Raw genomic sequence first — 13,784 nt, 5'->3', positions numbered from 1 at the left:
AGCCTGACAGGGGGCGGCCCTCCCTCTGGGGGATCCCAGAGTGGGAGGCCGACTACTTCAGTTCACCCAGTGCTGGTGTCAAACCACCAAGGATGCTTGGGTAAGAGAAGTGGTTTCTCACGGGTACGCCCTCCAATTCCTACGAAGACCTCCTCACCAGTTTTTCTGCACAGGCCCTTCTTCGGACAAGAGCAAGGCCTTACAGATCCAGAAAGCCATACAGTCCTTGCTGCAAGCTGGGGTAATTGTGCCAGTCCCACTGTCCCAGCAAGGGACTGGTTATTATTCTACTCTCTTTCTGGTGCAGAAGCAGAATGGGTCTCTTCGGCCTATCCTCGACCTCAAATCCCTGAACAAAATCCTCAGGGTGCCAGGTTCAGGATGGAAACCATACGCTCCATCATACTGGCTATGGAACCTGGGGATTTATGGTAACACTGGATATTCAGGACGCATACCTACATGTCCCTATAACGCCTTCTCACCAGCATTATCTCCGGTTTGCTATACTAGAACAACACTTCCAGTTCTGGGCGCTACCCTTTGGCCTGCCCCCAGCCCCAAGGGTGTTTACAAAAGTTATGGCTATCATGGCGGCACATCTGCGGAATCAGGGGATCCGGCTGCTACCATACCTGGACGACCTCCTCCTGGTGGCGGGTTCTCCAGAAGTGCTTCGCCACCACCTACAACTGACAATTGCCTTTCTACAGGCGCACGGTTGGTTAATCAATTGGAAAAAGTCCTCCCTGAATCCATCGCAGAGGATGATTCATCTGGGGGCCCTACAGGATTCTCAACAGCAGAGAATCTTTCTGACTTCAACAAGATCTCCACATAACAACTACAAATACGCAGAGGCCTCCACTGTTGCCGAGTGTCAATACACTCGGCGATGCAGGTTCTGGGAACCATGGTGTCCACCTTCGACATTGTGGAATATGCCCAATTTCACTCTGCAGGGGCTGATCCTCTCCAGATGGAACGGATTACCCCATCAGATCAAAGCTCAGACAATAGTGCTCTCTCCGGAGGTGCGTCTGTCTCTGTCTTGGTGGCTACTGACATCTCATCTAACCAAGGGTCGCCCCTTATGGTTCCCGAACTGGGTACTCCTAACAACGGACGCCAGTCTTCAGGGCTGGGGCGCAATGACCGGTCCGCACTCATTTCAGGGTTGTTGGACAGCAGTCGAAGCAACCCTTCCAATCAACATATTGGAACTTCGGGCTGTGTACAGGGCCCTCAAGCTGGCCAAACACATACTTCACGGAAAACCAGAACAGGTTCAGTCTGACAATGCCACTACAGTGGCTTACAGTACATCAACCATCAAGGAGACACTTGAAGTTGGGCAGCAGTGACAGAAGTGTCACGCATCCTGACATGGGCAGAGTGTCACCTCCCGGCCATTTCGGCAGTGTTCATTCCGGGAGTTCTCAATGGGAAGCGGACTTCCTCAGCCGTCACGACATGCATCCAAGGGAATGGTCTCTTCACCAAGAGGTGTTTCAACTCCTAGTGGACAAATGGGGCATTCCAAAGGTGGACCTCATGGCCTCCCGACACAATCACAAATTACCAGTGTACGGGTCCAGAACAAGAAATGCAGAGGCAACCTTGGTGGACGCTCTGTCAGTGAAGTGAACCTTCCAGTTCGCGTACCTGTTTCTTCCAGTCTCCCTTCTACCTCGAGTTTTCCGGAAGTTCAAAGAAGATGGAAGCACTGTCCTGCTGATAGCTCCAGCTTGGCCTAGACGTCATTGGTACAAATCTTCGGAGTCTCTCCATCGACACTCCGTTCCTGCTGCCTCAACGTCCGGACCTATTGTCTCAGGGTCCTTGCCTTTACCCGGACCTGAATTGTCTGTCTTTGACGGCATGGCTCTTGAGACATCCCTCCTAAGGTCCAAAGGATTCTCTAGCTCTGTCATCAACACGATGTTTAGAACGTGCAAGCTAGCTTCTGTTAGGATCTACCACAGTGTGTGGCATACATATTTCCAGTGGTGTCGTCCGCTGAATTACGACCCTCAGGTGTTTCGGATTTCCAGAGTCCTGGCCTTCCTTCAAGCTGGATTGGACCTCGGACTCCGAATGGCCTCGCTGAAAGTGCATATCTCTGAACTGTCAGTATGGTTCCAACGTAGAATTGCTCCTCTTCCGGATATCAACAACCTTCCTCATATGTCCCCCCAGTGGCTCCTTGGGATTCAGCAGTAGTTCTTCGGGCCCTCCAGGGTTCTCTGAACCACTAGATTCGATAGAACTTAAGTGGTTAACAGCTAAGACTCTCTTCTGGCGATTGCATCTTCCAGGAGAGTGTCAGAATTCTGTGCGCTCTCCTGTTGCTCCTCCTTCCTAATATTTCACCAAGACAGGGCTGTGCTTTGTACTCAACGTGAGTTCCTTCCTAAAGTTCTTTCTAGTTTCCACATTAATGCGGAAATTATAGTGCTGGCCTTTCAATCACCAGACCGCTCGGCAGGTGAGGCCTCCTTTGGATGTGGTCCGCGCCCTCAAAATTTATGTGGACCGTACCAGTTCCATCCGGAAATTGGACTCCTTATTTGTGCTCTGTGGCTTCCACAAGAAGGGATGGCCAGCCACTAAACAAACAGATGGCTTCGTATGACTATCTCAGAGGCTTACGCGCAGGCTGGCCTGCCTGTTCCTGCTTCTGTTAATGCTCATTCTACTCGGTCTGTGGGTCCCCCATGGGCAGCTCGCCATGGCACCTCGGCTGTTCAGCATTATAAGGTGGCCACGTGGTCTTCTATCCAGACCTTTGTAAGGTTCTATGCTTTTGATACGTTCGCCTCTCAGGATGCTTCCTTTGGGCGCCAGATTCTCCTCTCAGTGCAGGAGCGTCCCCACCCTTAAAAGGACTGCTTTGGGACATCCCCAAGGTCTCCCTGTAGAGCCTATGGACTTTGAAGAAGAAAATAAGAGTTATGGTAAGAACTTACCTTTGTTCACTCTTTCTTCGAAGTCCAAAGGGTCCACAGGGCACCTGCCCTGATACACCTGGCTTCAGATGGGCTATCTTGCTGCTCACCGGTTTCCCGTCTCCATCTCCGTGAGAGTGTGATTCTTGAGTGTACCAGTCTACCTTCTCTCTTTTCCTCCTCCGGCCTTTGGCTTATTACCAACTGAGGTGCCTCTGGCTCTGGGGCAGGTTATAGCGAGAGTTGACCAGTGCATCCTGGGAGCTGAAAGCTTTTAACTGCGTGGTGCCCGGATTCAGTTCTATCCCCAAGGTCTTCCTGTGGACCTATGGACTTCGAAGAAAGAGAGTTAACAAAGGTAAGTTCTTACCATAACTCTCATTTTCTACCATAGGGCACCAAAACGTCTAGTAACGGCTCTGTCTGGACTGTAGTGGCAGAGTCAGGGGCGTTTTAAGAGAGGAGGGGGGCCTTTGTGCTGTCTCTGTTTGGTCCCTCACCTCTCTGTCTGCGCACTGACTGTGGTAGATTCTTTTCTGCGCATGCGCAGGTCACCGGGAAAATGGCTTCCGGAATATGCGGAAAGGTAAGTATTATTAACTATAGGTGTGCAGTGTGGGCAGGGGCCTGTGTGCATCCATTATAAAGATGCCTATGGGCAGAGTTTGGGAAATTCTGATCTAGCGCGCCCCTACTCGCAGACCAGAAAATTCACTGTAAAATTTCCCCATCCTGCCCACTAGAAAGTGGGCGGGATGTGGGAGATATGCCTACTCTTGTGGGGGGATGTAGTTATAATACCGATGTGCGGCATCCCGGCTGAAGAAATCCCGGTGCCGGAATGCCACTACACGGCTAGAAGACCGGCGTCGGAATACCGACAGGAGGTGACATCCCGACGCCGGAATACCGACAGCCAGGATGCCGAATGTAAGTATAGCGGGACTGGTTAGGATTTAGCCGAGGGGGAGTGTTAGGTTTAGGCATCACGGGCCCTGCCTCGCCCCCTACAATAGCTACCTACCTGCTTCTCCTCTCCATGAACTCTCGAGTGGATAGAAATAATAGATGAGACAGTATATAGCCTTTCATCATAATTAGAACCAACCTTTACTCTCTTAAGCAACATATTTGGGTTCTTGCCTCAAAATGGTTCATAATGGTCTTGTTGGCCATTTATGCGGAGCACCGATGGTGTAAAGGTGGAATTGGTATGAAATACCACCGGCCGCATGTTCGATTCCCGTCAGCGGCAGCCCGACAGGAGCAGAGTACGACGCAGCGGATGCCCGACAGCGTTGGAAATCCCGATCGTGGATAGGTAAGTATCCACTAACCTAACCACCCTAACCCTCCTTAGGGGTGCCTAACCCTAAGTTCCCCCCCAAGTGCCTAACCCTAACCACCCCCTTCCCCGCTGCCTAAACCTAAGTCCCCTGGGGGGGTGGCTAACCCTAAGTCCCCTCCGGGGGTGCCTAACCCTCCGGGTGTCCCTCCGCCTAGCCTAACCCTCACCCTCCCGAGGGGGTGCCTAACCCTAAGTCCCCCCCGGGAGCCCTAAACCTAACCTTCCCCCCCCCGCACGGCTGTCCGCTCGCGGCGCCTGGCATCACTACGATCGTGATGCCGGGCGCCGGTCTCCCGGCGTCAGGGAAATGCGGGCGTCTAGATCTAGACGCCCGGCATTTCACCCTTGCCGGGATAAGACAGTCGGGAAGCCGGCTGCCGGTATTTAGGCAGTCGGCTTCCCGATTTGCCTCCCGTAAAGGTTAGCATTATTGCCTCACCACAGCACTGTAATCATGGGTTTGATTCCCACTATGGCTCTAACTGTGTGGAGTTTGTATATTCTTCCAGTGCTTGCATGTGTTTCCCCTGGGTATTGCAGTTTCTTCCCATAATCCAAAAATGTAGTGATAGCTTGATTGGCTCCCAACAAAAAAAATTATCGTGTGTGTAAGTGGTTGGGAATATAGATTGTAAACTGGGGCCCGGACTGATGCAAATGGCTAAATATTATCTGTAAAGCGCTGTGGAATATGTGTGCATTATATAAGTAAGTAATGGTGTCATTAGGGGGGGGGGGTGCGGGACGCACCCGGGTGTCATTCTTGGAGGGGGTGACACCAAAATGCCAACTCCTCTGCAGTGACAGGAGCCGAGTGCAGCCCCTGGGTCCTGTCATAGAAGAGGAGGCTGCCCCCCGAGTGATGTTATCGGAATCCCCCGCAAAACCACGCCCCTTTGGCAGGGCGCGCACTGGGTGTCACCAGACCTGGTGACGCCTCTGTAAGTAATAATACTGTATTGCATCTTAAATAGTGTATAGAATTTATTAATTTATTTATTTTTTTTCCTTAGAGCTCATTGCCTGCCAGAAAGGACAGACAAACATGCTGCCTCCATATGAGATATTCTTCTGCTTTGGGGAAGAATGGCCAGACAAAAAACCAAGAGAGAAAAAACTCATCACTGTACAGGTACTGATCATATTGTAAGATATCTCCTGAAATGAAAACCTGCTTCTTTCATCTGCCTTGCCATTGTCAGAACTAAGCAATTGTACTTTTTTATTTTATCATGTTTGTCTTTTTTTGCCATATAGGCATCTATCCCGTGTTGGCGAATTAATACAATAATGTTCCAGTGCTCCCTACTAGACCAATAGTCCCAAAATTCAGAAAAATAAATTGATTTCAATCTTCATGGATTTTCCCACATCTAGAGTGATTCTTCTTATTCCCCACAATGGTGTCCAATGGAACGTAATTCAGGGGTACATAAAAAGAGAGAAATATATGCCAGATATAGTGAAGTACCGCTTTAATTTCACAACATATACAATAAAAATATCCACCAGCACTGAGGGTATAGGCAGCGTACCAGATATGGAGGTGTATATGTACACCAGCAAACATATGTGTTAAAAAGGAGCAACCTATACCCTCAGTGCTGGTGGATATTTTTATTGTATATGTTGTGAAATTAAAGCGGTACTTCACTATATCTGGCATATATTTCTCTCTTTTTATGTACCCCTGAATTACGTTCCATTGGACACCATTGTGGGGAATAAGAGAAGAATCACTCTAGATGTGGGAAAATCCATGAAGATTGAAATAAATTTATTTTTCTGAATTTTGGGACTATTGGTCTAGTAGGGAGCACTGGAACTTTATTGTATTTATTCTGTTCTGTTTGGATAGAGTTTTGTGACCTCTATTGAATTGCTCTAGCTGCACCCGTCATTGAAGCACATTTTTATACATATTTCATTATTATCTACCACGTGTTATTGGTTTCTAAGCAATGTCTTTATTCTTTCAATTGTTGAAATTCTAGGTCATTCCTGTGGCTGCTCGCTTGCTATCAGAAATCTTCACAGGAGAATCCTCCTGGTCAGCCGACAGTATAAAACTCCAGATCTCACATCCGGACTTAAAGGACAAGATGGTAGAACAGTTTAAGGAACTTCATCAACTGTGGCAAAGCCAACAGGCTCAAGTAATGGGCCCAGAGAGGGGAGGACCCAATCCTGCGGATGACCTAGGCTCTGGACCATGGCCCATGCATACAGGAAGCATGCAGTAACCTTAGTATGCTGATTTGGACTTTGATGCATGCACAGATAATGGCTCATAATGTATAATTTTTGGCGTAACAATGGAGTATATTTCCACTGAACCACAAACTATTTTTGGTGAAATTCACTTATTATGCTGTAGAAAGTCAGCAGTCATCTGTGTATGTGCACAAGTTGACTTTGGACATTAAGTAGTTTTATTTGATTTTAAATACAGCATTGATGGACTTTCTTTTTTTGGAAGCGAGAGCTGAAATATTCAGGCTTGCTTCTGCTGCAGCACATCTCAGGAATATAATTCTTACACATCATGTTTTATGTGGACTTAATAGTAGATTATCCTTGTTGGCACAGCTAACAACTATAATTTAAATAGTCTCCTGGCATGATCTATTCATGTAGAATGGAATGGTTTCTGGAATATTTAGAATTGTATTTTTTTTTTTTTGCGTGTTCTTTAGATTCATATAACCCTGTGCTACGGTCACTCGTACCATTACATTTCTTTATTCTGAGCAGCATTTGTTATGCTGCACTAATTCTAAACCAAGTTCTAGAGTTGTGAGTGTAACATAGGAGAGGAAGCGATTACTTGCTTTGGGCTACTGTTTCTATTTTCACTTCTGTATTTCGGCTCAGCGGCCATTTCCTAGGAATTTGTTTCATCTTTAGTTATGTTTAGAAATTGAATTTATATTTTTAAATGCTAAGTACAAACCTAAACTTGCTTTTTTATTAGTGTACACTTATGTGTTCATTCTGCTGCAGTAAAATAAAATGTCTTCCATAAACCATAATGCTGCCCAAATAAGCAGATAATGCCTTCTTGTCACATTCGTGAACTTCTGTTAGAGCTAGTAGTCTCTACTAACATGAATTTTCTCACATCCCTGTCCATGCCACACATTTCATTGCTGTTAATATGACTAGCACACAAGGTAAACCCATAGAATTACCTTTATATTGCACCAATGTTCCCAGGTTTTGTCCTGTATGGAACCCATAAAGCAAATCTGCGTATATCTACATGAAGCCCTATTGAGTATAAAGACCTAAAAGTTATGTAAGGAAAATAAACATCTGCTATGCATACTTTTCCTTAAAATAAACTGTTATTATATAAATAAAAAAAACAAAACTAAATTTGGACCTTTTAAACATAGACCTAAACTGTTTCTTTTTGGGGGGGTATTCCAGTACCACAGACCTTTTTGTATACATTCAAAATGAATTAATGAAATCGGAATAAATACTACTTGAATATATAGAGCTTTGTACCTTATGTGCATTAGCAGTTGTAACAGTTATTAATGTGGACCCATCATTGTAGAATGGAAACACATTAAGGAGAAGAATGAATTGTGCATATTGGAGCCAGATATAAATTGGGGGATCTAGTTAATAGACCGGCGGACGCAACGTAAGATAGGCATCAAAATACCAACGCCTATCTTAATCCCGACGCCAGAAGACCGACCCCCACCATCCCGATCGTCGTGTGCCGAATAGGTATAACACTTAGCCCGGGACGGAGGGGTTAGGTTTAGGGACCCCCGGGGGGACTTAGGGTTAGGCACCCCCCCCGGGGAAGGTTAGTGTTAGGCTAGGGGAAGGAGAGGTTAGGGTCAGGCACCACCGGGGGAGGTTAGGGTTAGGCACCCCCCTAGGAGGGTTAGGTTTAGGGTGTGGGGAGGGGGGTTAGGTTTAGGCACCCCTGGGGGGAGGTAAGGGTTAGGCACCACTAAGGAAGGGTTAGGGGGGGAGAGGGGAGGGTTAGGATACTTACCACCGGGCGTTGGGATCTCCTACTGTCTGCCTACCACTGTTGGGATTTGAACCGGCTGCTGTTGAGCGGTCGGTATTTCAATCCCATTCCGTAAATTGGTGTACATTAGTATAGAAATTTTTAAAAACCTTTTTTGCAGTGACCCAAACAACTGCACAAAGCGACACCATAATTATCAAACAATTCCATCATTATTCCTACCAGAACTTAATTTGTTGATCTGACGCTCTGCTATCCATACACACAGGTATCCAGGAGAGAAATGGTATGCAGGGGAATCACTGGGCACAGACAGGCTTAGAGCGCACAGTGACCAAGCCAATAGCATGAAAATGATTAGCCTGAGTTTTAAAGTGCTGACCATAGTTAGTGTAACAACAGCTAACTATTGTTTTACAGCACAGGAATAATAACTGAGGCTGTGACCACCCACAGCTTGTGCGAGCGGCCTGGCGATGGTCGCGATTATCACGACCATCGGCATTGCGAGGAGACCCTTTTGGTAGGGTCTCAGCACTCGCAATGCCAAGTGGACTTCCAGCTCTAATAGTGATGTCAGTAGGGCCGCCCACAAATGGCAGGCGTTCCTTCGGGAACGCCTCCACATGCCCAGCCACCCCCCCCTACGCGCCTACAAAACGGGGCAAGCTGTCGATCAACAGCTGCCCCGTCTTGTAGCGAGCCCCGGAGCGAGGGAAGTTCTCACTCGCTCCGGGGCTCGCGCGCGCACGCCGCACGTGTGCAAAGGCCCACCATTGACCCGTTTGTGAACGCGCTATGCGGTCGCGAGCGGGCCTGAATCAGGCCCTGTGTGCGTTTTACGGCATAACTAGTTATGCAGTACACAACAGGCCATAACCACTTTGTCTATTTTGTCTAGCTGAAGTGTAGTGGCAGTATGCAAAATGCGAAACTTGCTGCTCAGGATACGAAAAGGCATATTCTACCACTTACTTAGCTCTAGACAATCTGTAATTAAAAATCATTGTCTCACTAATAAGTGTCCTTTGTGGGTATGGTTTTAATATATGAGTGTGTAGTGCATACTTGCTGACATTCGGCTCCCTCCTTCCGGGATGGTGCTGAATGTCTGTATGCAGGAGGGGGCGTGGTTCAACGATGATGAAGTACTGGGGGCGGGGCGTGACCTGGAGTTTTGCCTACTTTTCCGATTTTCGAGAGACTACCGGCCATCCCGGGAGAGTGGGCATGTATGATGCAGTGCAAAATTCTCATCAGCAACAAACACAAAATTGAGCCAGTATGTATTTCGCTCTCGTTCTTCCAAGTTCAGTGCATTGTTTTTCAGCTTGTTATGGAGCTGCATCTGTTCCAGTGCCCCACCATCAGACACTTTTCTATTTTTCCCGATGCCCACAAATATTAGTTGATATTTAGCATTCACAATGGCCATTAGAACAATACTAAAGGATCCTTTGAAGTTATAAAAAAAAAGGATCTGGTATTAGCTGCTGGCATGATACGGATATGTTTCCCATCTATGGCTCCTCCACAATTAGGGAAATTCCACTGCTCTATGAAATCGTTGGCAATAGATAACCACTCTTCAACTGTTGTAGGAAACTGAAATAAAAAAAGGAAATATAATATCAATTGTCACATCAATAATTTAATACTAGCTGGGATACCTGGTGTTGCTCGGGTTGGAGACTGGACCCTGAAGTATACCTGCAGCCTATATTTGTTTACATTGTCCTCGCCTATAATACCATTCCATTAGTTCTGAAAAGGACCCCAATATTTGCTAACATGCATGCAAACAATGGCATAACTACAAGCAAAGATGTGCGATAAACCCGTGGTTAGGGCACCCAAACAGCAGCTTGGGTGCCCAAACCAGGACTTCAGACGGGTTTAGCGGTTTTACACAGCTATACCCGGTCTACTAGTGCGCAATGGCCGCGATAATTAATGGGCTCCCAGAACAATTGAATTACACTACTGGGTGCCCATTAATTATGGCCACCCACAAAACAATTGAATCGCCCCCTATGTATTGTATAGGCGTCACTAAAATGGGATGTAGTGAGGATGTCTACAGTTACATTTTCGACAGTGACTATGTAGACACCAGAATGCTAGCGGCATTATCCTTACACGTTTGAAATGCTACTTAATTTGGAGCACAGAATAGCACTTAGAGATGACCCCACAGTAGTTTGGCAACATCTCTGAAACTAAACTGCGGGGGACTGGGGTGGGGGCGCCACAGGGTGCTAAAATGTCTAGCTATGGCTCTGCGTGAAGTGAGGCAGGATTTTTTGCCATCACTATATGATCTCTAAACTGTGGGCCTGATTCAGCAAGGATCGCAAAGAAGAGATTGCACGTACCTGACGCGATCACGTGGCCACGCCCTTGCTCCGCCCACAAATACTCGTCGTCTGGCCGTCCCCGCCTTCTTGTGCTGGCCAAACACCCCTCTCATGCCAATCTGGCTGCTCCCTCCCGGAAGGGGCAGCCAGAAAGTCGGCAAGCCTGAATAATATGTTGTTTTGTACTTTGCAGTGATATCATTTGAAATATTTAGGTAATGTACTGTTGAACTTTTGCTTAGCTTCAAGGGATTTTTATGAAGTACTCTGACAGTGCTATGAGCACAGTTATGTTAAGGACTGACATTTACAACTCTGTCAAGTCTCAAGTGTTTTGTATCACAGCAAAGTAATATCCTGGACACCAGGAACCACAGAAGAAATGTTTCTGAGAATCACTTGCCATTCTCTTATTGTAAACTAGATTGAAAATAGTCAACAGAAGCTCATATTTCATCATATTATTTGTATGTAATCTTTCTGTAATACTGTATGTTGGCACATTATGAAAAAAAATTATACTAATATTAATAATAATACTTAGACACTCATACTACTAATAATAATGTAGCTCAGACACTCTCATCCTCTCCCATTCTTGCAGATCACACAGCCGGGCATACACTGCCAGATAAAATGTCTGTCACACCGACAGACATTTTATCTGGCAGCCTGCCAGTCGCAGATGTCCCCGGCATACACTGTGAGATTTCTCTCACGGTGTATCAGCCCGACATCTGCGCTCCGCTCCCGGGGGAGGAGACATTTCCCTGTTCCTTCCTTAGGAAGGAACACAGCAAATGTCTGTCTGTCGGCTGCGCTGGGCATACACTGCCCGATGCGGCCGACAGTTTAAGGGGAAATATCGCATCGGACGCAATATTTAATCCTCGGTCGCCCCCCACACGCTACAATTATTGCGGCGATCCGACGATATCTGGCGGATCGTCCCGATAATTGTAGCGTGTATGGCCAGCATTACTCATTAATACTCTTACTTTTATTATTAATCAAATAGTGTGTTTACAAGAATAAACTTGAAACCTCATTTCTCATTAACTCATTAGATAATATAGGGTTCTTTCTTTGCTTGCAGCATGTAACTTAATAGGAAGTATATTCACTAACGGTCAAATCGTTTTAGAACACCCCCATTTTTGATCCTCATAGTAGCCGCCTTTTGAAGATATAACCTCAGAATACACTTGTGACAATCTTTCTACAATAAAGATCAAATATTGTCGGGAAGTTGTTCCCAATTCTGTTGCAGAAGGTTACACAAATGTGTTGCACTTGTAGGTTGTTTTGATTTCACCCTTCTGTTCAGTTCATCCCAAACCAACTGGATGTGATGTAATTCTGGGGACTGTGGGCTTGACTACCGTACGCAACTGCGATTACGCACACAAACGAGTGATTTTTACGTACTGCGCATGCATCGCAATGCGCGTGCGCAAACTAGCTATTGAGATCGGGACTGCCATTACAGAAGCTATGCAGACCCCTCGCAGATTGATTGACAGGAAGCACTGTTTGTGGGTGGTGACAGGGGGGTGGTCAGGGAAACGCAGGTGTGCCAGTGCTTTCGCGTGCATCAATTAGCCACTGCAATGCCGTACGCAGTCTGAGGTCTCATAGCGTGCGTGGTTGTTAGCAATTTCTGAGTAAGGTCAGAGCTTGTGCAAGTGTGCGTGAGGCTGCGATGGTACTCGATTGTACCGATGGTCTCGCTATTCTGCTAAGTATTACAAATGTGTACAATGTAAAGTGGGCGATCTTATGTAGTGCTGAGTTTGCATTGTGACCGCAATGGATTAGCATGCTATCGCAGTTGAACTGCGTGCATACACAGTATTGCGTAACATAGTGACTCAGGCCCTGTGCTGGTCATTCCATGATTTCAGACCTACCATATTGTATTTTTCCTCTTAGCTAGATCTAACATTTGGCCTGATTCAGAGATGGACAAAAAGCTGCAAACAAGCAGATGTGCAATTCTGTCCATTTCATGCAAATGCAGAAGGAGGTGTCAGACACCTGGTTGCTGCATTTACGAGCACCGTCGCGATGGTTGCTCCTTTGGTCAGGCTACTGGAGCTGAAGCTTCCCGCAGCCTGATCAGGTGCTGGTCACTTCAGAGACGTGGATCCTGCATCTGCAGACACAGACCCTGGCATCATCCCTCCTGGAAAATGGGGGTGACACGTCCCATTTCTGAGAATGGTGAACAGCGATGCCCCCGCTCCGCCCTGCCCCCCAAACGCCGCAGTATGTCAATCATGCTGCAGCTGGGGGGGGTCAGCGAGCGTAATCATAGGACTCGTTCAACAGATGTGTAGAACGAGTCCTGTGCATGCGCAGACCCATAACCATCTCTGAATTAGGCCCATAGTCTGGAGGAATGTTATTTCGTTATCCTGCTGTAGGATGTACCCTTGACCAACTAGGCGTAGACCAGAGGGTATTACATGGCGCTGCAAAATGCTGTGGTAGCCCTTTTATTTCAGGGCACCAGTCACTGACTTGGCATCAAGCAAAAGAGCCCCAGTCTGTCCTGCGTCCTACTCCATGTTTTGCCTACTTGATCTTGTAAAAAAAACCTGTGGTGATCCAAAGATTTCATATTTTCATTAATCAGTCAATTTGACCAACAACGTCATTCTCATATATATATATATATGTGTCAGCTGCACAGCACAGCACAGCAGGTGGGATATATATCTTTTAATTATAACGTGCACATCTGCCAGTGTGTACGTGTGACTGACCAACCAATATGCTGGGCACAGGAATCAGTGACAATGACATCACCACTGGTTCCTGTGACCAGACATATTGGTTGGTCGGTCAGTAAGTGTGTATCTTGTTTGGCATACTTAGCAAATCAGGTTGGTCTGCCGGCTGGCCAGCCGATTCATTGGCATAGTGTGTACCCAACATTATACTCAGGGTCTTGCAGATACAGCCAATGGGACGCTCTACTGGTACTGTATTTGTTTTTAATAACATTTTTCAGGTATAAAGGTTTCTATACTGAGACTAGAAAAATGAAGACCTTTTATAAAAAAAATTGAGAAGACAATATAATGCCAGGCTGCAGAACACCATACGCTCCATCACCCGTGTACTTA

General features: G+C 46.6%; 1 protein-coding gene across 1 annotated transcript in view; it reads left to right on the top strand.

Annotated features, from left to right (window-relative positions):
* IRF5 (interferon regulatory factor 5) overlaps positions 1–7,656 on the top strand; it is an 82,031-nt gene extending 74,375 nt beyond the window's left edge. The window contains exons 8-9 of the mRNA XM_088468864.1: positions 5,310–5,428; positions 6,291–7,656. Of these exons, the coding sequence (XP_088324990.1) occupies positions 5,310–5,428; positions 6,291–6,539 (368 nt within the window). The 3' untranslated portion in view covers positions 6,540–7,656. The remainder of the gene's footprint in view (positions 1–5,309; positions 5,429–6,290) is intronic.
* Positions 7,657–13,784: the final 6,128 nt, after the last annotated feature.

Source organism: Taudactylus pleione, unplaced genomic scaffold (genome assembly GCF_031769625.1).
Source record: "Taudactylus pleione unplaced genomic scaffold, aTauple2 ptg000086l, whole genome shotgun sequence".
In the NCBI taxonomy this organism is placed as follows: domain Eukaryota; kingdom Metazoa; phylum Chordata; class Amphibia; order Anura; family Myobatrachidae; genus Taudactylus; species Taudactylus pleione.
This window is presented reverse-complemented; position numbering and strand designations above follow the sequence as displayed.